Genomic DNA, 27,375 nt, shown 5'->3' with positions numbered 1-27,375 from the left:
CGGCCGGGCACGCCCATTTCCGCGCGGGAACGCTGGCGGGGGAGGCGGGCGCCGCGGAGGAGCGCGGAAGCGGCCGCTGCAGCGGGCGGGCTGTGATGCTGCGGGTGAATGGTTCTCGCCGTCCCGCGGTAAGTCGCACTGCGAGGAAGGGGAACTCGGGCCGTTCCGTGTTCGGCGCTCCCTCGGTGCCTGACACACCTTCAGAGACTGCTTCCCCCCTCCCAGTCTCAGCGAGTGGGCCCGCCTGGAGGTCGGGGCAGAGCGCGGCTGCGGGAGGGGCTGTGAGGGCGACCCCGGGCCTCCCTCGGCGGCGGGGCGTGTGGTCTTGGAGACCGCCACTGCGGGGCCCGTCTCGGCCCTGAGCGGCCCGGGGCGTTCCAGGCGGCTCCTGCTGCATGACACCTCGCTTCGCTAGGCCTCGAAGCGCTGGGGCATGAGGGAAGGCAGCGCCTCCGCAGGCCCCAGCCCAGCCCTGCCTCAGCGCCCAAGCGGCCCACGGTGGTGAGTCCGTCTGTATCCTTCCTCTAGTGCTGCCGTGTGGCGCTTAGTAGTCTTATCAAGGTGGTAACCGTTAGTCTCTTAACAACGACACCCCTGTGGTTAGGGTCCTGGACGCGGCATGTCAGTAGATGATAAGGTGTTTCTCCATGAAGCTCATCAGGGAGCGGTTGGGGACCTCTAACAGCAGAAGTCCAAACGTCACCCACCTGGAGTGCCGTGTCCAACTCTGGGGTCCCACTTACCAGACAGGTGGGGGGACCTGTCAGGCGGGTCCAGAGGAAGGGCACAAATATGATCAGAGGGCTGGAGCAGCTCTCCTATGAAGACAGGCTGAGAAAGTTGGGAGTTGTGCAGCCTGGGGAAGAGAAGGCTCTGGGGAGGCCTTATTGCAGCCTTTCAATGTGTAAAAGGGGGTTATAAGAAAGACTGAGACTTTTTCTCAGGCCCCGTTCTGATAAGACAAGAGTTTTGAATTGAAAGAGTAGATTTAGACTGGACATAAGAGATTTTTTATATTAAGGGTGGTGAGGCAGTGGACAGGTTGCCCAGAGAGATTGTGGATGTCCTGTCCCTGGAAGTGTTGAAAGCCAGATTGGATGGGGCTTGGAGCAACTTTGTCAAGTAGAAGGTGTCCCTGTCCATGGCAGGGAGGTTGGGACTTTGGTGATCTTTGAGGTCTCTTCCAACCCAAACCATCCTGTGATCTTGTGAACAGGTGAGATTCTAGGTCTAATGAGGAGCCCTCTATTGACCCCTATCACTTGGGTCAGGTATGTTTACGTATACCTTTTTAAAGATTTTTTTTATATACATTCTTAAAAGTATTTCCCCTGTACAAAGTGAAAGGTGATCAGAAAGATAGGTTTCTTTGGTTTTGGTTCTAAAGCCTAACAAAGGCTGAAATGTATTTGTGTTGCATAATGACTTGGAGGAGAATTGAGAGGGGTGCTTCTATACGTGATGCCCACTAATCTAAGACCAGTGGTGCTTCTTTCCTCACAAAGTGCAAATAGAGGACACAGTGAGTGTGGGGTAATAGATGTGTAATTTCTTTCTTTATATCTGCTTCAATAGATTAAATCCTTCACTATACTGCATGAAGAGGAGAGTGGAGCAGGAGCTAGGCCAGTGGGTTTTGGTAGTGTGCCTGAAGTCAGGGGACTTGCGTTCTTTTCCTTCGTCCCCTACACATATGCTGAGTGACATTCTGTACCGTAGTTTCCTCCTGTGTAAAATATGCCTATTTATATGCAAGAATGCTTTCAGATTGGGTTCTGGAGAGGAAATATTTAGACAAACTGCTAATGTTTCAACAAGATGTAGTTGGAAGTGGCACAATGCCTGTGCAGTAGCCAGAAACGTTCCTGTCTCTTTTTACTTTCTGTTTCATTTCCCGTGTTCTTCTTCTTTACCACTGTTTCGAAAAACAAAACCAAAACAAACCTACTTGTAGGAAGCAGCACAGTACCAGAGAAGCAGCCAGAGGCACATCAATGTTTCTTTCCCTCAACTGCTTCTCCTGTCTTCTGTTCTGCAGCTGTTTGCTCTGTCCTTAATGGAAGGGCCTCCAGCTATTATAGTAGTTTTACTTTAGTCTCCTGAGGTTCCCACATTCAGCTTCTGTGGCAGTGAAACTGAAAGCTGGCTGTGAAGAGTTGCAGAAGGGCTTTGTGACAGCAAAGTGATTTGACTATGAAATAGCAGGTGAATGTCCAATGTTGACAGGTACAAAATGATGCATGTGTCAGAGCAGCAGTCATAACACCAATGCTATTCATTCTATCAGTGCCACTCAGGAAGGAGATCTGGGGAACTACAATATGTAGTTCCATGAGAGTGTCAGCTCCATGGTCAGTGGTCTAGGATAGGATTGAAATATTAAAAATCATTAAGAAGAGAAAATGCAGAGCGCTGTGGTGTCTTGGTACTGACTGTAAATGGTAGCCCACCCTTTTGAGGGTCGTTTTCTCCTCTTGGAACACAGCAGCAGTAGAGAGGAGGTTGAGAAGGGACAGGCACGATCCAAGGTGTGGAGTAGTTTCTGTACAAGGAACAGCTAAATACTTTCAGGTTCTTCAACTTGAAAAAGAGACAGGAGGAGAAAGTAACAGATCTGTGCTGTCACAAGTGTTACTGGAGGAGCAGAGTAAGGAAGAACAATTTCTTTCCTTTTCAAATGGGTTCTGGGGTGTCAAATGGAATCTGTGAGCAACAGGCTTAAGACCCGTGAAAGCAAGGGGTTGTTCAGGTGAAATGTAATTAAACTGTGGAACTGGAACTGTGCCCTTAACCACTCCCTTCTCACCTGGCAGCAGTCAGCCAGACCCATTGTCCTGTTTAGCTCAGGATCAGCTCCCTGGCAGTAACCTGGAGAAAGCTGGGGAAGAGCACAGGGCTGAAGCAGCGCTCTAGTGGCAGATGGGATACTGAGCTAAACGGGGCAGCGAGTGCAGGCTGGCTGCTTCTGCAGGGAGGGATGGCCAAGAGCTGCCCTTTCACCACTTCAGGACTCCTGCGAAGGTGCTGGAGTCACCCCAAAGCTGACCTTGCCTCAATGTCTTCTGTTCTCTTGCAGCACCAGGATTTCTCCTGAGCCTATAAGAACACCAGGGACTCCAGACTTCACCTTTAGCCTCTTCCCAGAACCCCTGGAGCTGGATTGTCTGACTAGGCCTGCGCAGGGCCTATGTATCTGTACCAATTCCAGGTACCAGCTTGCTGCAGAGAATGTATTCCTGAGTTCTAGACCATTCAAACTCTAGCTTGTTCTTCTTTTTAATTTCTTTCTGTCTTCTTTTTCTATTCTAGTTCTAATACATCTATTTCTGTTTGTTTCTATTGTATTTATTTAATGCTTCAGTTCTGAGACTGATGTGATTGTCACTGTATAAATGGACATTGGAAATCAGTCTCAACCTTGCTTACAAGAGGTAGAGGGATGAGGGGAAAAAACCTCCAGATGTGTGTGGAGATGAAGTGACTTACCTGTGATTACATAAATTCTCTGTCAGAGCCTGAGGTGAAAAACTACTCTGATGGTGTTCTCACTTGAGACCATCCCCTCTGTTTTCTGGGAAGGAGGTGAGAACTAATGAAAACAGAGATTGGCTCTTGAAGGCCACAGGAAGGTGTGCAAGATTTCCTGGACTGTGAGATTTCCTGCCTGCTTTGTACTTGGACCTTACTGCTTCTCTCTCACTAGAATAATTTACCTTCAGATCTTCTTATTTCTTAAAAGTAAACCCAAGCTTTTCTTACCTTTATCCTCCAGGAGTTTGTGCTGGCAGAGGTGACGTCCCTAGCAACGGGCAGTTTGGAGTATCTCACCTAGTAGGAGTTGGAAATCCTTGGAGATTTCTGCAGTGGAACTGCACAGAAACCACAGACAAAGTAAAACTTCTACTAATGTGTGTCGGGATGCTCTAAAACTACTGGTGGGGCACATGGGTAAATGCTTATCCAGAAGATTTAGACTGTTTTATGGCCCTAAAATTTTGCAGCTGCCGAAAGAAAAGAAAGAAAGAAGAAAAACAGTTAAGACTTGGGTGGATATGGCCAGAAAGAGAATGGATGTCTATGGGGCAAACCCCAGGGTATAGAGAACAGTTTGTTGCTCATGTTAGTGCTCCACCTCTTTGAGAGAGAACGTTCAAATCTGTCGTTTCTGACTCTTTGTATTCTGCCTGCTTTTATGTGCAAGCCTCTCCATCCTTCTTTGTTACATCCTTTTTAAAGTAAGGAATTGGTGTTTCTTTCCTGTTTTCTGCAAACTCTTGGAAGGCACTGGAAAAGTTTGGAGACAGCTTTTTCCCTCCTTGGTTGACCTGCAGACCCATATGTGGTACAACTAGCTTAAGAAAAGTAAAGCATTGCTATCAATTATTGTCCTTCTTCAAATAAGAAGGGTTTCACAGCTGAGGCATGATTTACTGTTCTGCTCTTGGGCCTATTGTTGGAGCAGATATTGCTGAGCAAGTTTGAAAAGTCTTGTATTACCCCTTATGACTTGTTAGTTACTTTCCAAGAGGAAGTAAACCAGTTTTCCTCCTCCTCTAACTGCTGAGGCACCTGGGAGCTGGTTTCCCTGCCACTGCTGTTCCGAGAGTGGGTTTTGCCTGTTGCTGGAAGAGGAAAGCACCAAGGTTCAGGAGATTTAGGTGAAGAAACGGTTAGAGGGCAAGTGCTAGCAAGCTCTTCTTTCCTCCCTTGGTCCTGTTTGGCATGTGGTAGTTGCATCAATTGCTTTGTGTTTTGTCCCAGTTTGCCCGCTCTAGGTGTTTTCTGGATAATGGCGAAGATGGTGAGAAGAACGTGTGCATTTTGTTCAGAAGGGGAGGCTGGTTCTGTAATGTATATTGCCAAAGAGAGAAATATTGCAGCTCATCAGGATTGTCTGGTGAGTGGCTTTTAGTTGTTTGGTACATAAAAGGAATGGAGAAGCAGGGACAAAGGGGAAGTTTCAACTGCTTGCTTATGTTGACTCTACAATGGTGTCTGAATTAAAAGGATGGTTACCCAAGCCAGAAAGCTTTTATTAGATTGAAAAGCTATGAAAACCAACACAGATTGGCCAGAATTTTGGAGAGGGGGAGGACACAGCTGCAAAGCTGGACATGTTGACTTGTGGTGTTTTCATGCATGTCTGTTCCTGATCAAGGATTCTGGACACACTTGTCAGTAGGAATAGGTCTTCTTGAGACATTGAATTGGATGGAGTTTCTCTGACCACAGAAAATCGTGTACTTAAACCTCTGCAGGAAAATATTGCCATGTTTTCATATGTTAAGGTGTGGTGGTTTAGCTCTGGCTGGGTGCCAGGTGCCCACCAAGTCTTAATATCACTCCCCCTCCTAAACTGAAGAGGGGGTGAGAAGAGGTTTGTGAGTCGAGATAAGGACAGGGAGATCACTCAGCAATTAGTGTTACTGGCAAAACAGACTCAGCTTGAGGAGAAAGGGTTTGAGTTATTAATGAACCATCAGAACAGGGAGATGAGAAATAAAACTGAATCTTGAAACACCTCCCCCCACCCCTCCCTCTTCCCAGGACTCTCCTTCCTTCCCCCTCAGATGGCATAAGGGATGGGGGTTGCGGTCAGTTCATTAGTTCATTACAGATGGACTTTGCTGCTGCTTCCTCTTAGGGGGAGGCCTCCTCACACTTCCCACTGCTACACTGTAGGGTCCCTCCCTACGGGAGACAGTCCCTCATGAACTTCTCCAGTGTGGGTCCTTCCCATCGGCTGCAGCTCCTCACGAACTGCTCCAGCATGGGGCCTCCCACAGGGGCAGCTCCTCACACCCTGCCCCAGTGTGGGTCACCCACCAGGAGAACAGTCCTTCAGGTACCAACTGCTCCGGCCTGAGTCCCTCATGGGATCATAAGCCCTGACAGCAAACCTGCTCTGGCATGGGCTCCTCTCTCCCCACAGACTCCCAGGTCCAGCCAGGAGCTTGCTCCAGGGTGAGCTTCCCACAGAGTCACAGCCTCCTTCAGGCATCCACCCGCACCAGTGTGGGCTCCTCCATGGGCTGCGAGTGGATCTCTGCTATGCCATGCTTCTCCATGGGCTGCAGGGGCACAGCTGCCTCACCATGGGCTGCACCACAGGTCACAGGGGAGTCTTTCCTTCAGGGCCCAAGCACCCTCCTCCCCCTCCTTCTCCACTGACCTTGGTGTCTGTGGAGATGTTTTCACATTCTCACTCCCTGTTGCTGCTGCAGTTTAGCAACTGCCCAGCAACTTCTTCTCCTTCTCAGATACGTTATTCATAGAGGTGTTACCTCAGTTACTAATTGGCCAGGCCTCAATCAGGTGTGGGGTCCATCTTAAAATTGACTGGTCCTAGCTCTGTCAGCTACAGGAGAAACTTGTGGCAGCTCTTTGTTTAAAGAAACCACCGCTGTAACCCCCTGCTACCAAAAACCTGGCCCAGGCAAAACCACTACACACAGTAAAAAGCTTCCCAGTCTGTGCCTTGACTAAAATAAGGAATAAAAATATCAGAATTTGAATATAAAAAAAGTATCTGTGAAGCCCTAAGGGTGCTGTGATCCTAGAGTATTTACTCTTTTTACTGTTAAAACGCCTCCCCTTTGTTCTGGAATCTGAGTTGAGCTGGTTCTTGGGGTGCAGAATCAATTCCAGGTGCTGTACTCTTCCCTCTGGTGGGGGTCGCTTGCTGCAGGAGCTGTGTCTGCTGCTGGAACAACTTTCTGGCTCTTGCTGTTCCACCTGCCAGCTTCTCACACGTTTTAACTTTATATCTTTATTTTTCTACTACTTTTTTTGTTTTCCTGAGACATTGTGCTACTTATTTTACAGCGTTACAGTGTTTTGTTAAGGCTATAATGTCATTTCAGTCTTGAAACTTTTTCTCTCTCTTTTGAATTCATGTCTCTGCCTTAAGCTTCTCCATTTGTTTTTTTTGTAGTTAGCTCTCACATGAGCAGGCAGACTGTGCCTGCCAGCTGACATATGGGTAGTTCACTTTTGTTTAGAATTAGTTGTATATAGTGGTTAGGAAGAAGTTGCTAAGATCTTTCCCTCTCGCTTACTGTCATGGCTCAGCACTTCCACAGGACTTAAAGTGGCCTGAATGTGCATGTGTACGATGTTTTTGAGGGTTTCTCCCAGGCTTTGCACAATGTTCCTGTGTTCCTTGTGCAATCAGCTGTTGTCAGCATTAGACTATGTGTAAATGTTGTTATAGAGAAACGTCGCATTCAGCTGTAAGGCAGGACAAACTGGGCAGATAACGGGATGTTCAAGGTGTGGAGGTCTGTCAGCCAAAGAGCTTCTGCTCCTTACTCTGGACAGGCTGCAGAAAGTCTTTTCGTCGTTCACACTTCTCACGAAGTTCACTTTCCCACCTTGTTAGCATTTCTTAGGTCACCTTCAGGCCGTGTGAAATCTATATATACAGAGGAACTTTTGACTGGGAAAAAGTTTAAGCATAGCAATTTGTTCAATGTAGATGAAACCTCTTAAAAACACAGAGAAAAATCAGCCTTCTTAGGTGGGGTGAGAAGAAGAGATGTACCCTTCCTCTCTTTTCTGCACTGGTGACTGAGTCCCTCTAGTAATTCTTAATATCATCTCTTTTGCCTTTATAGTTATTTTCCTCAGGATTTGTGGAATCTGAAGAGTATAACCCAGAAAATCTGGATATAAGATTTGATGTGGCATCGGTGCTGAAAGAACTGAAGAGAGGAAAGCGGCTGGTAAGGGGTTTCTTTCTGAACCTGCTCTTAGTCCCATCTCATAATACTGAAGGTTTTATGCTTGGGAGAAAAAAGTGCAGAAAAGTACTTCATCCTTCTGATCTACTAAGAGAGAAATTACATATTTAGAAGCATTGATTTGACATTATATGTGGTGAAATTTAGCTTATTTTATAATAAAATGTGTTGTTTTTCCTGGCCTTTAAGTCTTCAATCTGAGTTTCCTAAGAGACTTTGGGAAAGGACTAAGCCAGTGCCTGAAACAAACTTATATGATCAGAAAGTACAAAGGGGGACACCCTCTGGTTTTAGCAGGAGAAAGGTTATTTATATGAGATTTTCTTACTAGCTTTGTCTTCAGCTGCCCTTCTCCATTACATCCTGACTGTAACTCTTTTCGTTACAAAAGTTAGCCTATAAAACTTTAAAAGAACCAACACCAACAGGTGTTGAAAGAACTTGGGCAAGATTTAGGGGAGATGGGGAGGTTGCCTACTGTCCTTATGTGGCTCTTTGCATCATTTTTCAAATTCATCATTATGAAGTAGAGGTAAGAGAGCAAAAAGGTGTCTGAAGTAATGACTAAAGAGTAGTACAGGGGAACGGGACCTGGGGGTCCTGGTGAGCAGCAGGATGACCATGACCCAGCAATGTGCCCTGCTGGCCAAGAAGGTCAATGGCATCCTGGGGTGTATTAGAAGGACTGAGGGCAGTAGGTCAAGAGAGGTTCTCCTGCCCCTCTACTCTGCCCTCGTGAGACCACACCTGGAATATTGTGTCCAGTTCTGGGCCCCTCAGTTCAAGAAGAACAGGGAGCTTCTGGAGAGAGTTCAGCGCAGGGACAGCAAGATGATGAAGGGAGTGGAGCCATCTCCCTTCTGATGAAAGGCTGGGAGCTGGGGCTCCTTAGCTTGGAGGAGACTGAGGGGTGACCTCATTAATGTTTCCAGATATGTGAAGGCTGGGTGTCAGGAGGATGGAGCCAGGCTGTTCTCTGTGATGCCCAGTGATGGGACAAGGGGCAATGGGTACAAGGTGGAAGATAAGAGGTTCCAAAAAATACAAGGAGTTTCTTCACTGTGAGGGTAACACAGCACTGGAACAAACTGCCCAGATGGGTTGTTGAGTCTCCTCTCTGGAGACATTCAAAACTCACCTGGATGAGTTCCTGTGTGACCTACTCTAGGAGGTCCTGCACTGGCAGGGAGATTGGACTAGGTGATCTTTCAAGATCCCTTCCAGCCCTTGAGATTCTGTGATTCTGTGAGTTTGGAGGACTGAGATTGCCCAAGGAATTACATGAAGGTGACTTGCACCGAAAGCTTTGCTTTTCCTGCAGAGGGGAACATGTGCCTCATGTGGCAGGGTCTCCAGCAGCTGTCTGCAGCACTCACCCCCCACTCTCCCTCACCCTGTTGTAGGTGTGCAATTTCTGTCGCAAGAAGGGAGCCACAGTGGGCTGCGAGGAGCGAGCCTGCCGCAGGAGCTACCACTACTTCTGTGCCCTCTGCGATGATGCAGCCATCGAGACAGATGAAGTAAATGGAGTCTACCGGTACTTAACCCAGTGTTTACTAACTAGTCAGTGTTGAGCTTTTGGTGTTGGTGTCAGGAAGAAAAACTTAACAATTGTGTCGAGTTTTAAGTGTTTTGTTTTTTAAAAAAGGAAGTACATTGTCCTCTTCAAGTGAATGCTTGTTCCTCTATTCACAAGTAACAGGGGAAATGTTTTCCTTTCACAGGAAAACATCACAACTGTGGAAAGGAATCTAGTCAGTGTTTGAGACTGAAATATCCCTAGAAGATCAGTAGGCCAAAACTGAGGAAGCCAATCCTTACTGACTGTTGAACTTGTCTTCAGGGACCAAGTGTTTTATTCATGTCGCTCAAATTGGTTCAGAAGCTTCAGTAAAAGTGGTGTGAGCACAGAGCAGACTGTAGCACTTCTGGGGCAGTTCACCCTAAGAAATTTTCAGTAATTTTCCCTCCATATGCTAGCAGAGAACTTTGTGTTCCTGCTGAAGACCTTGTATTTCAAGTACTTTGCTAACGTTAACATAACTAAACAGATTTAAAGTTTTCTGTCCTAATCACACTAGTCCCAGTGTCCCCTGACCTTGGGCTGCCTGCATTGATACTAGTAGATGGAACAAGTTGTTTAGAGGATGCAGATGGATTGGTTTAGAAATTGGGACTTTAGGGGCCTTTTGAAGTGCTGAATTTAAAGTCTGAGGCACGTAAAAACCTCCCCTGTCCATTTTGGTGCCAGGCCAGAGAGCTCACATGCCTTGTTAGTCTTAGATTAATCTATTAGACCATCTCATCACTACTTGTTTCCAGAAGAGGTGGACTAGTGGGTCTTCTTGTGTCATCCTGGCTGCTTCACCAGGCTACTAAGTCCAAACTAAACACATCTTTCTGCAAGACTGTAAGCCAAGCAGTATAGCAAAGATAATATGTTTGGTTTATGCTTATGAAGCCTTTGGAAGTCTGAAAAGCTCGTGAAAGAGTGTAGCTAGGGAGGTGGAAGCTTTCTGTGATCACAGAATAAATGGCTTTCATAATACAGCTTTAGAAAGGATATCTCAGACTGGAAAAGATTGAACTTCTGAAGATGTTGAGAAATGAACAGGACTACCACATTCTAGATGCAGACTGGTGAAGAAGTGGTTGAATATATAGTTGGATTTGGTGAGCTGGTGACTTGAGATGTTTGGAAGGAAGGACCCTTGAAAATGCCTTGTATTGAGTCAGTCTATTAAACTAATTGCTTTTCCTATATAGAAATTTAGGAAACTAGGCTATAGCAATGTGAGAGATGATAAAGGAGTGGCTTAGAGAGAGACAGTGAGACAGACTTCAGGGATTTGATCCCAAAGACTTCTGCACAGTATTGGTGGCACAAAATTTGTAGCTAGCCTGAAATTATTAGAAAGAAGATGAACAAGACTAGACAAACAATGGATGTGGATTGTCAGCCCCCTGCATTTTTTCATGGTGAAATATAACACACTGAAAAACACATCAAAAGAGAAGAGTCCTTCAAGAGAGAGCAAGCTGGGGCTTTTAAATTCCAAGTTGCTGCTGTTGTGACGATGAGCAATGATTATCAAAACAAATAGATCAGAACAAAAAAAGAAGTCATTCAGTGCTATGGAAGTGGCTAATAAGAATAGGGGTGGGGAAAGAAGTGTAATCTATACTGCCAATGGGAGGGAAGTGCTTCCAAATAAAGCAGCCTGAGTAGTAAAAAATATTGTCTGTTCTTTAAAAGACATTCTTGTACTTAGGAAGGTTGTTTTTAACTGGGAGAGAATAGAATTAAAAGGAGAGGAGGTAAAAACCAACTTCCAAAGGTATTAGAAATTCAGGGATGCAAATGAAGTGCCTCCAGTATTTAGCATTCTGATTAAACTGCTAGGTGTTCATAAATCTGGGGGTTTGTGCAGCAGAATGAACTTCTGGCAAAAAAGCTGGCTTGTGAAGGAAACAGACTGCATTTCTAAGGTCAGTGCTTCTGTTTTGTTAAAATAAAAGAACAACCATAATTGGAAAACTTCCTGGTAAATGCAATTCCCTTTAAAAATTGCTCCCAAACACTTGAGCATTAGTCTTGGCAAAGAGATTTGTAATGAAGAGATCAGCTAAACCACGCTCTTGACAAGGCAGTTTTACTTAAAAAGTGATTTGGGATCCTTCTGTAAGAAAGGCTTATTATAGAAGCTGACTCATGTTGTCTCCACATTATTGTATCCAGAAGACAAGGACTATTTCCAGCAATACTTGTTGTGTTTTGCCTCTTCTGAGGAATTCACATTGCTCTCCTAGAACCAGAGAAAATATTCCCATCTCTCATGTTACCAAAGTCTTTAAGGAACAAATGGCTTTGGCTTGAGCAGCTGTAAGCTACTGGATCTTGAAGAGGGTGCCCTGCTTGCTCAGGATTTGGGGACAAGCTTGTGAGCCATGCGCAGCAGGGAGAGAGGGACACAGAGGCCTCTAAACTGGTGGCAGGTACTGTGCATGGTGGCACGGTGCTGCTGGCTCTGCCAGGGCTCAAGGACAAGCTGGCTGCTGAGCAGGTGTGTCTAAAGAGGTTCTGGCTCTGGTCTGAGTGGCACATGGCAAAGTGGGCAGAACTGCAGTAGCTGTGATTGAGCAGTATTAGTGCTGTGGTATTTCATCTTGATAGCATTCATCTCAAAGCTGTTCTGAGGCATTTCAGTAAGAGTACCTGTGCCACAGTGATTGCCACAGCAGCTGAAATGTGTCTGACTCGGGATCTGAACAGAGTGAGTCCGAACACAGTGGGTTAATGTGACTTGTAATTGAAGGTTTCGGTGTGCAGAGTCCACTGAGGCTCTGAAAGTACAAATACAAGCTTGTGCATGTATGTGACTTCACAACAGGTGCTTTTTAGGAGGGTGATGCTGAACAAAAATCCTGATAATTTTCTTAAGGTTCTCTCAGTTTACACTCAATGAAATGAGGAGGAAATGTCTGTTGCAATCAGTCAGCATAACTGTTTATGTATTTATTAATACTTTTTCTCTTTTTCTTAAAATTAAACTTAAATTTTAGAGTGTTCTGCCCAAAACATGACCCAGGCAATAGGACCAATCACTATGGTGAGTTTCTTTAATGGCTTCATTGATTTTGTGTGTTTTAAAAGTTTGCATCCTACAGTCGCTAACACATTTGAACAAAACAAATGTTGCTCCACCTTTCTATCAAGCAGTGGATTTCTAATCCTGCAGGAGGGGTTTGGCTGAGATCCACGTGTATGCATGACAACAAAGACCTTGGTTTTTGTTGAAAGGTCTTGAAGTAGGAGATGTTTGTATTTGATCTTCCCTAAGGCTCCCTCAAAACAGACTTAAAGTTCTGTGGATCTGGTCTTTCATGGAACTGTTGTGACTGTGTGCAGGCAGATAGGCCCAAACAGCTTGTAAGATCTGTGTGAGATACAAAATCCACACTGAGGAAGGATGCACAAGCTCACACTTGACTGGCAGAGAGAGAGCTGTTACAAGAGTGATCACTTCGGGATTTTTACCTGTAGTTACATTAAAACATCCACATTTGCACCTTTCATATTCACTGCAGTAATCTTTAAAACAAGGCCTTTCATCCTGAAGGATCCCAAAGAGCTTTTCAAGTGTAACAAAGAGCTTTTCAAGTGTAACAATCCTGTTTAAGGATTCCTTCCTTTGCTACAGAAATGCAGCTTCCTTTGGCAGCCTCAGTCCTTGCTGATTCTGAGGTAGTCAGGAACCTCACTGAGTTAACCACCCAGAGCTGTGGCTTTGTTAATCTAATGCATGCAATCCTGCTGAAAATGACTTGGGGCCTGGCCTGGACTTGGTGTGGAAAGTTATACTCTGTCAAACCGTGAGCACTAGTACTAAGAGCAGCGCGCTCCCACTGCAGCCTGCTGAGCTTTAGCACCATCTGGCTCTGCCCTGCTGCTGCCCAAGGGCTGGGTTAGGTGGCTGTCATTTACACTTCTAGTCAGAGGCTTCATAGCTGGATGTGCAGTCCATTTAACACCCGATACTGCTGTGTTTCACTAACCAAAAGGCAGCAGCTTCTCCTGCCTACTAGTTTTCCTTTTTACTTATCTATAGTTCTGAGGCCTGACATTCCCTCCCTTTTAAAAATTCATTTGATTTCTGTGCTCTGATGGTTGTCAGTTTGCTGGGTCTGTCCAAGGTGCCAGGTGGTCTCCTGCCCAAGTACTAGAAAGGCCAGGATTGTTTGTTTCCACTGTGAGATGAGGTTGAGACATTCGGTCCAGCCCTGTAGACCACCTCCTTTGTAAGGAAAGCTCAAATCTTAGGAGGCTGGTGTTAGTGTTTTGAAGTGCTGCATATGCAATGTATGGCCTGTTCTCTGAGAGGAGAGTTTTCTTCTAGAGGAGATTTTTCCAGAGGCACTTGATTTGGAGACCCTCTGTTTCTGAGAGGGAGATGGCAGTGTGTGTCCTGCCTCCTGAATGAGCTGCTTCTGCTTCTGTCTGAGGAGTGTAGCTGTACCACAGGAGATCGGGAGCAGCTCTGAGCATTGGGTAAATGACATCTGCTTCCCCAAGTCCAACGTCTCCTGCCTCTGAGCAGCTCCCAAGTGCACAGCTGGTGCTCAGAATAGCCAGGGATATCAGTTGGTGGGCTGGCTGAAGTAGCAGAGACTGTGTCTGGGCAGGCAGGGGACACCTGAGGTGAGTGTTTGCAGGTGTGCACAGAGCAGGAGTGAGACAGGCTGGGCTGGAAGCACTGTGGCTCCACAGTAGTTTTGTCTCTTGGGATCCAACTTGAGTAGTTCTGCTGCTCCCTCCAGACAGGCTGAGTAGCGCTGGGCTGGGTGGGAGCAGGAGCTGATGCCCAAGGGCTGCCTCTCCAGACTTGTTTTCCCTGCTAGCTCAGAGAAAATGGAGGGAAGAAACAAGCCCTTGTTCTTGGTCCAGTCAATATTCCTGTGCTGTAATGTCAGGACTCTGCTCTTTGGCTGGAAGGGGATAGGATGCCTGTAGGGGCTGAGAAGTCTCCTTGCAGCACAGTGCAGCAGTGATGAGAGCACAGTTTGGACTTGAAAACAGGCTCCAGCCTCTGCTTACCTGGGAATGTTGGATGTGCCCAGAGTAAAGGCTGACAAATGTAGAACACTGTGGGGAGCTGGAAGAGTTGAGCTGCTCTTCAGACTGTGTCCCTCTTGTTTTGTAAAGAACTCCTAAAGCAAATGTCAGGAAGACCTGAGCAAATCCTACCATGGTTCAAAGATGTTGTGCCTAAGCCAGCATCTCCTAGCCTGCCCCAAGTTAGGCCGTACAGCTTTATTTTGGATGAAGTATTGATTTCTTGGCTAGGACTTCTTTTCAGGCCATGAAAAATGCAAGTGTGCAGCACCAGTACCTAAACCCCAGATTTGTTTCAGCAGCCTTCTTGTACCAACAGTAACTTCTCATTCCTCTTAGTAAGATTATTCCTAACAGGAAAAACCTTACAAAGTGCTGCCTAAAGGATGTAGAGTTATGTGGGAAGGGGGCTTATATCACTTCATTAAAAACCCTCATGTTTTGATGGATGCTTGAACTCTTTGTCTTTCTGTGCTCCTGCCATGTCTTCCTTGCCAGAGTTACCTTTCTCTGCTTGTGATACTCTAGGTGTTTTCAGCAGCTGCCAGTTAGGATGTTGGACAGAGGCTAGTGCATGCTGATAGAAGGAGCAGAGAGATGGCAGGTGATTTTGCAGAAGTCTCATACCACATCACTAAAAACACCTTGTAGTATAAATGATATTCAACTCACAAGTTAAGTTGTTTCTGGAGATCAGTATATCAATTAAGAATCAAATGCTATTTGTATGTCTTTGGGACACCTAAAATAATTCCTATTGTGGTCTTAGTTCTGAGGGTGTAGTAACGTAAACAAGAACTGACTGAAAACAACCACTATCATAAATCTTACAATCTAGGGTTTGCTTTATGCCAAGTTTAAAAGGCAAGCCAATATCTTGATGCTGCAGCGATTTGCACTCACTCCTTCCTAATGGTTCAGGCTGGGAATTTTTCTTACGTGGAAATAATGTGCTTTCCGTTGAACTGACAGGTGTTTGGGGAAGCAGATACATACTCTTGCCTTGCCACCCAAAGTGCTTCACTTTTGTAGCTTTTTGGGGAGAGAACTTGAATGATGTGAAATCATCAGTCTGAGGTTGACGCGTTTGTTGCTTTGTTGTTTCCTGATTCCTAGGTGCAGCTAATAAGAGGAGAAGGCATGCTCTGAAATCTCCCACCATCATGGAACAAAGGGTAATTCTGAATTTAAGTAGTTCTAAAACAAGGACGTACATCTGCTACAGCAAAGGACTTCTTTAGTCAAGTGTTTTGACAGTGCATTCAGAAAGAGATTTCCTCACAGGATCAGTACTTTTTCCTTTACAGCTGCCTTGGTTTGATCTTGTCATTCTGTTGAAACAAACCAGTTTGCATTCAAACCAGGTTTGCACTGAGGGCTGCTTCAGGCAGAACCAATGCTGCCCTCAGTGAAAGTGACACAAAGGTGGTAGGAACCTCTGAAGCAGGCTTTGATCTCGATGGGACCAGAAGAAGCTTCCCCTTGTGGGCTTCTTTTCTTTGAAAGTTCTGCATCCCTCAGATTTGCTTCAAGCTTGCCACAGTTTCTATGGGAAGCGGCTTTTGATGAGACACTCGGCCTTTTAAACTGGCACTTACTCATTTGTGAGCCTGTGCTCATGGTACATGGGGCAGATTTTCATTGCAGATGAGGCGGTTCCCAGCTCTGCTGGTGAAGATGGCCTTCCCAGGGGCTCAGATCTATCAAGCAGAGCATCCCCCTGGCTGCAGGGGGAGTTGTTTTAGAGGCTGTCGTTAGAAAACCTGTAAATACAGCGTATTTTAAGTTGTGAGGCGATTCTCTTGGCTCCATGGCAATGTGCCTGGGAACTCCCATTGACTTGTGGGGAAGTGTCAGGTGATTAAAGGGAGGTCGTGTGAAGGCACGTGGACGGTCTTTGCAGCTTTTATGGAGTACTCTCATAAGGGCAAGTTATTTGTCTCCAAGAAATTCTGGGCTGTAAATCCACTTAAACGTTCCTGGCGTCATCACTGAGATCCATTTGACCCATTACCCCCAGTAATGTGCCGTTTCTGCTCTGCAGTGCTAGTGATCTCAGAAATCAATACAAACCCTGCAAATCAGCAGCTGAGGGGCTCCAGGATTTATCACCAAGGGATAAATTGTTTACCATTGTGTAAGCAGTGTGTTTTTACATCGGTGGAGTTGTTTTTGACAGAGATTAAGAATGATTTATGGTACTGTGGTGTGACGTGGAACACCAGAGAATGACTGTATCCTGTTCAAAGGAAAAGAAAAAACACTCTCCCTTTCCTCTCAAATCCTTTCTAGCATTACATCAGGTTTAGGGAACTCAAGGTCACTTGCACAGGGAGTTAGCAATGGGCAGCTGGTAACATCTGTGCTGAGAGCAAATGCAGTAATTCATAGAATCATAGAATGGTAGAGTTGGAAGGGACCTTTAGGGATCATCTAGTCCAATCCCCCTTCAGAAGCAGCTTCACCTAGATCAGGTTGCGTAGGAACATGTCCAGACAGGTCTTGAAGACCTCCAAGGAAGGAGACTCCACAACCCCTCTGGGCAGCCTGTGCCAGGGCTCCATCACCTGAACAGTGAAATAGGTTTTTCGTATGTTTAAGTGGAACTTTTTGTGTTCCAGTTTATTCCCATTACCCCTTGTCCTGTTGCTAGCTGCTATAGAAAAAAGGGATGTCCCAACATCCATAATTAAATGCAGTGGTGTCCCAGAGGCTGGGCTCTTTTTTTTTTGCTTCCCTTTTTGAAATTGGAATGTTTGGAGAAGACCATCCTTAGCTGTACAGAAGAAACAGCTGTATGCACAGAAATACAGGCTGTTTTTTATCTTTCTGTTGGTATAGAGGTCAGATAATGAAAAGAAGCAGTAAATGTCAGCATGATGTAAAAATAGGTCTCTTTGATTTTCTTCCAGGGCAGAGAAGAGACAGCAGAAGACGACAGTTTACGGATACTCAAAAGAAAAAACAACCTGCATAAAGGTGTGTCTCACTTCCTAGAGCAGGAGGTGCTGGGGGCTGCTCTGCTGAAGTTCAGAGCTTGGAGAGGGCTGAGGGCAGTGGTGCTGCAGATGTATCTGTGTTATTCTCCCGAGACAAATGACTCTCCAGGCTCTGGCCAGGGAGCAGAACTGTGCAGGTTCTGATAACTGTGCAGCAGCCCAACCTCTGTGCTTTGGCCAAGACTTGCTGTGTGGTATGAGTTGGTGACTGCCCCAGGGCTGCCCCTGTGCTGTGGGGCTGCTCCAGTGATGGGTGCCTCTGCCTGACCTCCCACCCTCCTCCACATCCAGGCAGTTAAACAGGGAACCAGCCGTCCATGCCCTCTGCCAGACGGTGCTCAAGTTGGGGTTAGGAGAGGAGATGCTGTGAGGAGGGGCATGAGCAGGAGCCCAGCAGTGTAAGAGGGGTTCAGTGCAGCTTGAGCAGCAACTCTGCCTCTGAGTGGGAACGGGGCTCTGAACAAACACTGCTGCAGCTCTGCTGCCACTGCCTGCTTATCTAACCTTTTGGACCCCAGGGGTACACAGCATGCTGAACACGGTATCATATTTTACTGCATAAATGTGTTACTGCAAACACTGAAATCAGCCAGGCATCCTTCAGTTCTGCAGTCCTTCACCTTACCCTGAAGGTCCCACGGCAAGTGCTTGTCAGGACTATGCTGTTGCTTGGAAGTTTGGAAGGTGTTAGCAGTGTTTGTTCACCTTCCCGTGGCCATGCTTAGCATGTGGCCATGCTGCTGTAACTGTAGCTGGCTGCCTAATGGGGCTTTTTCTGAGCTTTTACTACTACTATAAAGAACAGGGAAGCTATAAAGAATCCTGGAATACTTGTAGGGCATCTGGTGTAAGTGAAATGACACTTGCTTTCTCACAAATGTCTCCTGTAAAAAGAAAATCATTTTTAATGGAGGCTGGCAGGTTTCTGTGAGCTGTCTGAGAGCTCTTTCCTTTTCAAAAGCCCATTGAATTGCTCTTGCTGAAACCTGCTGCTGACCTGCCACTCTGAGATAAACAAAAAATAGGTAGTTGTTTCCTTAGCAGTCCAAATGTGACAAAGCAAGTGCGTAAAATGGGCTGTAAGAAATCATAGAATCAAAGAATGGTGGGGGTTGGAAGGGACCTTTAGAGATCATCTGTTCCAACCCCCCTGCAGATTTTAATGCCTTGGAGTACAAGTAGCCTTAGTTTTCTTACCAAACCCAGTACCGATTCACTTCTTGCACTGTTTTCTGTCCTTTAATCTGTTCAATCCATAGTGTGGCCTTAAGGACTGGAAGAAAATAAAAAAGCCAGCAAGACAAATAGCTTGCTTTCTGTTGTGGTTTAGGCCCACCAGGGAGGGAACAAAGACCACGGTTAGCCTCAAGTGCCAAAGACCTGAGGATTGCCAAAGGGCAGGGAGAGCTTAATTGCTGCTTAAGGTTCAGGACAAAACAGAGCAGGCTCCTTGGCTTGGGGAAGAAAACAGAATAATTTAATGCAACACCAACTAAAGCATGACCATAAAACCCCAAAATATAACCAAATAAGGTCTAATGCTCCTCCTTCCTTCCTCCTTCTCTGGCTGAAGGGTCCACGTGATCGCCTCCATCTTGTATCACTCTTACACCTCCTGCCAGCACTTCAAATCCCCGTCCCTAAGTAGTGATGGCAGAGGCGCCAGATTGGCCCAGCCGGGCCGGAGGTGGGTGTGAACCCAGGAGCCGGGGGAGGGTCCAAAAACTCTTTACCAGGTCTTCACTGCAACCCGCTCCCCCTGTTACCAAGCAAAAGCCGCTCCTTGCTAAACCAGGACACTTTCCTAGCCCAGGGGGCATGAGCAGGCTCCAGGAGTGGTGCATTTAGGTGTTTGGTGAATGAAGCCAAACCTAGAACTTAAGGAATTTTATACCCTCAGTGCAACCTTTGCATTTGCCTGACTGTTTATGTTCCCATGGGAGAGGGCTGAGCAGGCAGCTGGAGGGGTCAGGGATTTATTAAGTATTGGTAAGTATTTGTTACTGAAAGGGGGACTTTTAGCCAGAGTTTTAGCATGTGAAGTGGGCGAGTAAAGCCTCTTCAGAGACCACTCGTGGGTAAGGGTGTGTTTGTGTGTTTCCACAGTCCGAATAGACTTTGTTAGGAAATGCAAGCAAGCTGGGCTGTTGGATGACATATTTGAAGAAATGCTGGACACTCTTCACCTGGCACAGGAAAAGCTGATGGATGACAACACTTCAGAAACAGGTAGGGAGCCCTGTGGGGGACTCTGCTGCTTTGAGCCCAGGCTCTGGGCCCTGGGCCGCTCACCAGATACCTCTGCAGTATCAAAGAACTGGGTCCTGCCTGAGGGAGTGTTCCTCATGTCACCAGAGCTGCCATCTCACTGTACTATAGTAAGACCTTCACACTTGGAGTTTTAAAGCCCCCTTTTACCCTTTGGCATGAGCATTGGAAGGTTCAGCCTGACCTCCTGGGAGATGCAGGGGAGAGAGGTCCTGAAGAGAACCACATGGTTTTATTTGGATCATAAGCCTGTGGTAGTCCTGCAGCTTAATGGAAGGACCAGTAATCTGTTAATACCAGTGTTCTCTTTTGAGGCAAAAATCCTCAAGTATGTACATTTTAAGTCTTTCGATGATTAGTCAGAATTTTATTGTCAACTGTTAGTGTGTATTTGGGGTTTCATTGACTTTTAAGTATCAGCTTGTTCAAAACACTCCATTCTTGGAGGATTCCACTCTAATGTTGCTTTGCCCCAGCGCAGTTAAAAAAGAAAATGTGGAATCTTCTCCTATTCTTCTCCCAGCTTTACTGAGTTATGAATAATACCTCATTTATGCAAAGTAACTGAAGCACAGGCATGGAAAGTGAAATGTCCCACCTGGCTAAATCTTCCTCATGAGCTGGTTGTGTGTAACAGGAGAGCAACTGCAGAAGCAGTAATGAAGTCCAGGAGACATTAGAGGTTCAAAGTCTTCACTGTTAAGCAGCACTCTTGCAAGCTCTGTAGGTGTTTAGTAACTATTTTGCTTCATTGGAAGCCTCAGTTAAGAAGTTGAGGCATGATTCTGTTGCTCATTTTCACATGAACTGTTCACATGGTGCAGACCCAAAAAAGGGAATTCACGGTAGTTCCCCTTCCCTATTTTCTGCATGAAACTAAAGAAAAAAAGTAGAATTGACAAGTTCCTCATCCTTCATCCTCAATGTAGGAGATGTATGAGAAGGAAGAAATCTTGAAACCTCAGACAGTCAGTGTGATAGAAAATAAGTAATTACTGTCTCGTGCTACTTCTGCTGTAGGGCTCTGCGTTAACGTGAGGGTTCTGTAAACCTTTACTCAGTAATGTTAACTCAAGTGATCTCTTCCCCCAGAGTATGAAGAGACAGTCATGTCACTCTTCGACTGTGGACTGTTTGAAAATATACTGACAAATATTCATTCAGGTACGTGGAAAAGAAAAAAGCAGCAGCCAGTGATGTGTGGTTTGCCTTGAGGTTATTCTTCAGGGGGTTTCAATGAACTGTCCGTTGAAAAAGAAAACTCCAAGGAGCTTTTTTGTCAATGTTATATAAATAATTGACCAAATGGGCCTTTAGGAAGACTGTACGTTGGATCTGACTGTCTAAAGGGAAAGGGGAGGCAAGTCACAGTTCCACAGCTGTAGCAGACCAGAGGGTCTCTGCCTCAGAGGCAGTTCCGTGTCCTGCAGGGAGCCCTCCTGCCCTTCCTTCTCAGCAGCCTCCCTCCCTCCCACTGCCTGCCTATGTTCCAGCCCTGCTCCTGCTGGGCAGTTGTTGTGTCTCAGTTACAGCCATGTGCTGAGCAGAGCCCACCTGCACCTGATGGCAGTTGTGACAGGCTTTGAGACACCAGCTGAGCGTGCCCAGAGTACAGGGAAGACAAAAGCAGGAGTGGTTGCTTGGAAGGACACAGAGAAGGCAGTTGCTGAATGCCTTCTTCACCTGTGTCTATACTGCTGGAGACTGCCCTCAGGAGTCCCAGACTCCAGAGGAAGTCAGGGTAAAGGAGGAGTTTTGTTTGGTTGATGAGAACTGGGTTAGGGATCAGTTGAGCAGTCTGGATGTACATAAATCGCTGGGCACCGATGGGTTGTACCCACAGATGCTGAGGGAGCTGGTGGGAGTCATTGCTAAACTACTCTCCATCATCTTCAGTAAGTCGTGGAGAACAGGAGAGGTGCCTGAGGACCTCCAAATGTCACTCCAGCCTTCAAAAAGGGTGAGAAGGAGGAGCCAGGTAACTACAGACCAGTCAGCCTCACCTCCAGCCCTGGGAAGGTGATGGAGTGACTTATCCTGGGTGCTGTCTCCAGGCATTTAAAGGACAAGAGGGTCATTAGGAGCAATCAACATGACTTTACCAAAGGGAAGTCACGTTTGACCAACCTGATAGCCTTTTATGAAGATGTAACCAGGTGGTAGTGCAGTGAATGTAGTTTATCTTGATTCCAGTAAAGCATTTGACACCATCTCCCATAGCATCCTGACAGCAAAACTGAGGTGATGTGGGCTGGATGATCAGGTAGTGAGATGGATTGTTAACTTGTCGAAGGGAAGAAGACAGAGAGTAGTGATCAACAGGGCAGGGTCTAGTTGGAGGCCTGTGTCTAGTGGAGTCCCTCAGGGGTCAGTGCTGGGACCAGTACTGTTCAATCCATTAATATACAAGCAGTAGAGCAAGCAATGGAAACGGCCTCAAGTTGCACCAGGGGAGGTTCAGGCTGGATATGAGGAGGAATTTCTTTACTGAAAGGGTTGTCAGGCATTGGAATGGGCTGCCCAGGGAGGTGGTGGAGTCATCGTCCCTGGAGGTGTTAAAGAAACAGTTGGATGTTGCACTTAAGGAAATGGTCTAGTGGTTGATAGGGCTGGGACAAAGGGTGGACTTGATCTTAAAGGTATCTTCCAGTCAAAACAATTCTATGATTCTGATGACCTTGCTGAGGGCACAGAGGGCACTGTCAGCAAGTTTGCTGATGGTACTAAACTGGAGGGAGTGGCTGACACACCAGAAGGCTGTGCTGCCATCCAATGACACCTGGACAGGCTGGAGAGTTGGGCAGGGAGACATCTAATGAAGTTCAACAAGGGCAAATGTAGAGATTTGCATCTGGGAAAGAATCACCTCATGTACCAGTATAGGCTGGGGAATGAACTCTTAGAGAGTAGTGTAGAGGAAAAGGACCTGGGGGTGTCGTGGTTTGGCCCAGCTAGCACAGCAGCACCACAACAGTCTCGCTTGGTGCTCCCATTCACCCCTACCCTTGTTAGGATGGCAGAGTCCCCAGCAAAATGGGATTAAAAGATAAGCAAGGTTGTTGTGGATTGAGACAGAGGCAGGGAGGGCTCACTGCCAATTATGGTTCTGGGCAAAACAGACTCCAGTACTCGACTTAGAGAGGAAAGTAGGAAAGTTTATTCTACAAGAAACAGAACGGAATAAAAGCAAAAGGGGAGTAGGATGATGAGAAAATTACAACCAGCACTTTAAGATCTCCCTCCCCCATCCCTCCTTTCTTCCCGGGCCCAGCTCACTGCTCCCGATATCTCTACCTCCTCCCCCCCCAACGGCTCAGGGGGGCAGGGAGTGGGGGATGTGGTCAGTCTCTCACAGATGGGCTCTGCTGCTTCTGTCTTCTCAGATGAGGACGACTCCTGGCATTCTTCCCCTGCTCCAACACGGGGTTCCTCCCCTGGAACACAGTCCTTAACAAACTTCTGTGGTGTGGGTTGTTCCCAACAGCTGCAGCTTCTGCCGATACAGGTTCCCTCACACGGGACACAGTCCTTGGTGAATATCTCTGGTGTGGATTCTTCACCGCGGTTGCAGTTACAGGGTCCCTCTCTCAGGACAAGGCCTCTTCTGGGCATAAGTTTAATGAGCTGCTTTGTCGTGGGTTCCTCCCCACAGTTACAGCTGTGGATATTGGGTCCCTTCCTCGGGACACAGTCTGCTCCGACCATAGTTTTAAAGAAGAAAATCACTGCCCCTGGCTTGGGGTCTGCAGTGAAGTGGTTGGGTCCCCCCCACAGGACACGGCCTCCTCCGGCCATGGTCACTGTCCCTGGCTCAGGGCCTTTAATGAAGTGAATCGCTGCCCCTGGTCTGGGGCCAGCTTTAGCAAAATGAGTCTCTACCGCTGATGCGGGGTCTTTAAAGAAATGAAAATAAATCTCAGCTTCACCAGTTCTCTCCATAGAATGCAGGGGAGTCTCTGCTCCAGCACACCTCCTCCACTCTTTCATCACTGACCTTGGAGTCCACATGGTTGTTTCTGTCACTGTTCCTACTCCTTGCACCACCACCAGCTAGAAGAAGAGGAAGGGCAGAAGAAGGAAGAAGATGGAGGAAGAACCCTCTTCTTCCAGCTTCCTCTTAAAAAGTGATCATGGAGGCATCTAATTGGCTCAGCCCCAGAAGTGGGTCTGGCTCAGAGCTGGGCAGAGTTGTGAGCAACTTCTTACAGGAGCCATCTTTACAGCCCCTTACCAGAAAAGGTTGTCATGTGAAACCATGACAGGGGGTCCTGGTGAGCAGCAGGATGACCATGACCCAGCAATGTGCCGTCGTGGCCAAGAAGGTCAATGGCATCCTGGGGTGTATTAGAAGAGCTGTGGGCAGTAGGTCAAGAGAGGTTCTCCTGCCCCTCTGCCCTCATGAGACCACATCTGGAATATTGTGTCCAGTTCTGGGCCCCTCAGTTCAAGGACAGGGAGCTGCTGGAGAGAGTTCAGCACAGGGCCACCAAGATGATGAAAGGAGTGGAGCATCTCCCTTCTGATGAAAGGCTGAGGGAGCTGGGGCTCTTTAGCTTGAAGGAGACTGAGGGGTGACCTCATTAATATTTACAAATACATAAAGGGCAGGTGTCAGGAGGATGGAGCCCGGCTGTTCTCAGTGATGTCCAGTGATGGGACAAGGGGCAATGGGTACAAAGTGGAAGATAAGAGGTTTCAAAGAAACACAAGGAAGAATTTCTTCACTATGTGGGTGATGGGGCACTGGCACAGGCTGCCCAGATGGGCTGTGGAGTCTCTTTCTCTGGAGATAGTCAAGACCCACCTGGATGAGTTCCTGTGTGACCTACTCTAGATGGTCCTGCTCTGACAGGAGGGTTGGATTAGATGATCTTTTGAGGTCCCTTCCAACCGTTGAGATTCTGTGACTGCTAGTACAGAAGGAAACTCTGGGCCTTGGGCTCTAGTCTCAGCTACTGTAAGCAGGAAAGTTAAACCTGTTTTTCAGGGAGGTGACTCTCTTGCTCGCATTTCCCTCTTGAATGGTTAGCAGCCTTGTCCTAACTTCTGCTGTGGTTTATCCCTGTGGAAAGGGATCAATGAGTTGTCACCGAGGTTCAGTGCGTGAAGGTGGTTTACTGTGTCTCCCCTCACTCACCTGGAACAGCCAGACTCCTCTCTCTGGCCTCCTGCTCTCACATTTCCATTCCCCTTTGGGAAAGGGGAGCGACCAGTGTGGCAGTTATCTAACACAAGGTTCCACCAGGGCCTCACCCGAGGACCCTAAAGCATCTGTGCTCCAAGCTCCTCATGTGACACAACCTTGGCTCACACTTGCCTTTCACAGCTGCATCAGTTATTTCATCCTCTTCTCAGCTTACAGGAGAAATTCTTGATATTGGCACCTACGCGCCCACAGCCAACCGTGTGATGCTCACAGGTGAAAGTTCTCCCCTCTCCAGTGCTTGTGCAGCTCAGTCTTTCCCCTACCACAAAACCTTATTTTCCGGTACCTTCAGCCTACTTTTGATGTCAAGGTCCGTAATGAAAACACACACTGAGGTTGGTTACAAACTGATCCCAGAGGAGCTCTTAAAATGGACCACTGAGGAAGGAATTAAAACCATCTTGGTAACAAGTGAAACTGCAGGGAGGGAAGGCAATCAGCATCCTGTTTTTCCATTGTCCTAATCAGCCTTCCAGGCTCTAGCCAGCAAGGCTGTGTGATGACTAGGGTAAATACTGTGTCATCTTTTGCTTCTTACTAAAATCCAAATTCTGGCATTCTCACTGTATTTCTGTGACTTTTACAGAGGGTAGGTTTGGATTAGATATTAGGAAGAAGCTCCTTCCTGTGAGTGTGGTGAGGCACTGGCACAGGTTGCCCAGAGAAGTGGTGGATGCTGTGTCCCTGGCAGTGTCCAAGACCAGGTTGGATGGGGCTTGGAGCAACCTGGTCTAGTGGAAGGTGCCCCTGTTCATGGAAGGGGTGGGATGGACCTTTCAGGTCGCTCCCAACCCCACTCATTCTGTGATTCTATAGAGAAAAGTTGTTTGCTGTTCAGTGCCTGCCTTTGGTGCTCAGGAGTGCCCCAACGCCGCTGTGTGTTTTGCTCCAGAACACAGCACATGCTTCATTTAGGAGGTGCAGTGAACAAGGTGGGGTTCTGGTGATGCCTGGGGGCTCGGGTGAGGCCGTTACTGAGCTCTCTCTGGCTGCAGGAGCCTTAACCACGAGGCAGGTGGCAGCAGGGGAGAGCAGCAGCCCCGGGGTCAGGCAGGGCCTGGCCAATGAAGGACCTGTTGTTACTGCCATCGGCCTTCTGGCAGGAACTGCTTTGCAGCAGCCGGCCTGGGAAATGCTCACACTGTGTTTTTGAGAACTAAGCTGTTGTGTGCAGCTGTCTAAACCAGCTCTTTTTAAGTTGGATTTTATCACTGGCTAAAATCCATGAGGCTTGTAAGTGTGTGTGATTCAGAGATGTTATCTTTTAAAGATCTTAAATGCACCTTTATTGCCTGAGTCCCCACACAAACATTCTGCAAACGGAACTGGTGAAGCTCACAGGCCCAGTCACCTTGGATTAGTAACTAAACTAATGATTTCTGCAACTGCTGGGATGGTTTCAATTAAGTCTCTACCAGAGCTAGTTTTGAGATCCCAGTACAGGGATGACAAGGTGTTACTGGGCTGTGGCTTGACACTGGGCATCAGCTGGTGCCTTCCCCACCCCACACAGCCCTGCCCTTCACCAAGGGGCAGAGCCCACAGGGGCTGAAGCCAGAGGCTTTGCTTCAACAAGGAAGGCAGAGGTTTCAGTGTAGGCCAAGCTAAGCCTCGGTAGCCTCTGCACATGTATTTGAAGTACCCGTTACATATAAATAACAGCTTTTTTCTTTCTCCTACTAGGAACAGAGGAAAAAATCCAGGAACTTTTGGAAAGCAGAAAAAGACTGGATACCAAGATTGAGCTACTGCAGGACTTAAAGGGAGTTGTGCTTCCTACCCCAGAGAGCAGGGCTAGTACATCCAGCACCGTGTCTGAGTAGCCCTGAGCCTGTCTGTGATGTGTCAATGTTTAGGATTTTCTAAGGGTAGAAACCATAGAGCACGTCGGGTTGGTGTCTGTGTAATTTCCCCCCCAAGACAGGGACACAGGACAGAACTGGGTGTTTTATTCATTTTGATACCTCACTGTTGCAATAATTTTAAGTTGTCCCTCCCTTTAAATTTTGCTACAGATCAATGAGTGTTATACACCCAATTTAGCTTTTTTGAAAGCTCAGCAGGACCCTCCCCTAAAGCCTTTTTTCTCCAAGCCAAGGGTGCACCAGCAGCCCCAGGGCACTGGTGCCCGTGGCCGCTGCCTTCTGGCGGCATCCAGGCGGGAAGGGTTCAGGAGCACATTGCTGCTTTGGCTTTCCAAAGACAAGACAAAAATTAGCAGAACTTGCACTCAAAGCAGCCTTCTGAATTATAAACAGGAGAGTGGGTTTTTGTAATTCAATGACTTGATTGACTGCTTTATACGTGTAACAAGTTCTGCTCTAAGGGCAGCGGTGAAAGTGTGTGTTTGCAGGCAGACCAGACACAGCTGGGCATCATACCTGAAACATTTACAATGTAAAATGGGTCAAACCATGGACTGTATCTTCCTTTCTCTGTTACGAAAGGATACAACTTCCGCGTGTTCCGTCTTAAATTGTTTGACTACAGAAAGGCATTGCTTAGTTATAAAAGGGTAAGTTAATGAAAATAAACCTTTCTAAGAAA

The 27,375-nt window shown here is 46.9% G+C and overlaps 1 protein-coding gene across 2 annotated transcripts; it reads left to right on the top strand.

Annotated features, from left to right (window-relative positions):
- Positions 1-31: 31 nt before the first annotated feature.
- PHF11 (PHD finger protein 11) lies at positions 32-27,375 on the top strand. Of its 2 annotated transcripts, none has more exons than XM_061994508.1 (12): positions 32-128; positions 3,077-3,208; positions 3,773-3,891; positions 4,762-4,897; positions 7,617-7,724; positions 9,146-9,279; positions 12,306-12,352; positions 15,472-15,530; positions 17,268-17,334; positions 19,461-19,583; positions 20,715-20,786; positions 26,512-27,375. In XM_061994508.1, the coding sequence occupies exons 4-12, from the start codon at positions 4,790-4,792 to the stop codon at positions 26,649-26,651; spliced, it is 858 nt and encodes a 285-aa protein (XP_061850492.1). In that variant the 5' UTR covers positions 32-128; positions 3,077-3,208; positions 3,773-3,891; positions 4,762-4,789; the 3' UTR covers positions 26,652-27,375. The 2 variants fall into 2 exon arrangements, with proteins under 2 accessions (XP_061850492.1, XP_061850501.1); XM_061994517.1 differs by lacking the exon at positions 32-128 and adding an exon at positions 310-501.

This window comes from Colius striatus, chromosome 1, assembly GCF_028858725.1.
Source record: "Colius striatus isolate bColStr4 chromosome 1, bColStr4.1.hap1, whole genome shotgun sequence".
NCBI classification, from domain to species: Eukaryota; Metazoa; Chordata; class Aves; order Coliiformes; family Coliidae; genus Colius; species Colius striatus.
Note: the sequence above shows the minus strand (reverse complement) of the source record. Positions and strands in the feature narration are given on the sequence as shown.

What these genes read in the sequence shown, in the direction of transcription:
- PHF11 (XM_061994508.1), top strand. Translation starts at nt 4,790, where the DNA reads ATGGCGAAGATGGTGAGAAGAACGTGTGCATTTTGTTCAGAAGGGGAG. An exon ending in GAAGTAAATGGAGTCTACCG is followed by an intron (nt 9,280 to 12,305) that starts GTACTTAACCCA and finishes CTTAAATTTTAG; the next exon opens with AGTGTTCTGCCCAAAACATG. An exon ending in CAATAGGACCAATCACTATG is followed by an intron (nt 12,353 to 15,471) that starts GTGAGTTTCTTT and finishes CCTGATTCCTAG; the next exon opens with GTGCAGCTAATAAGAGGAGA.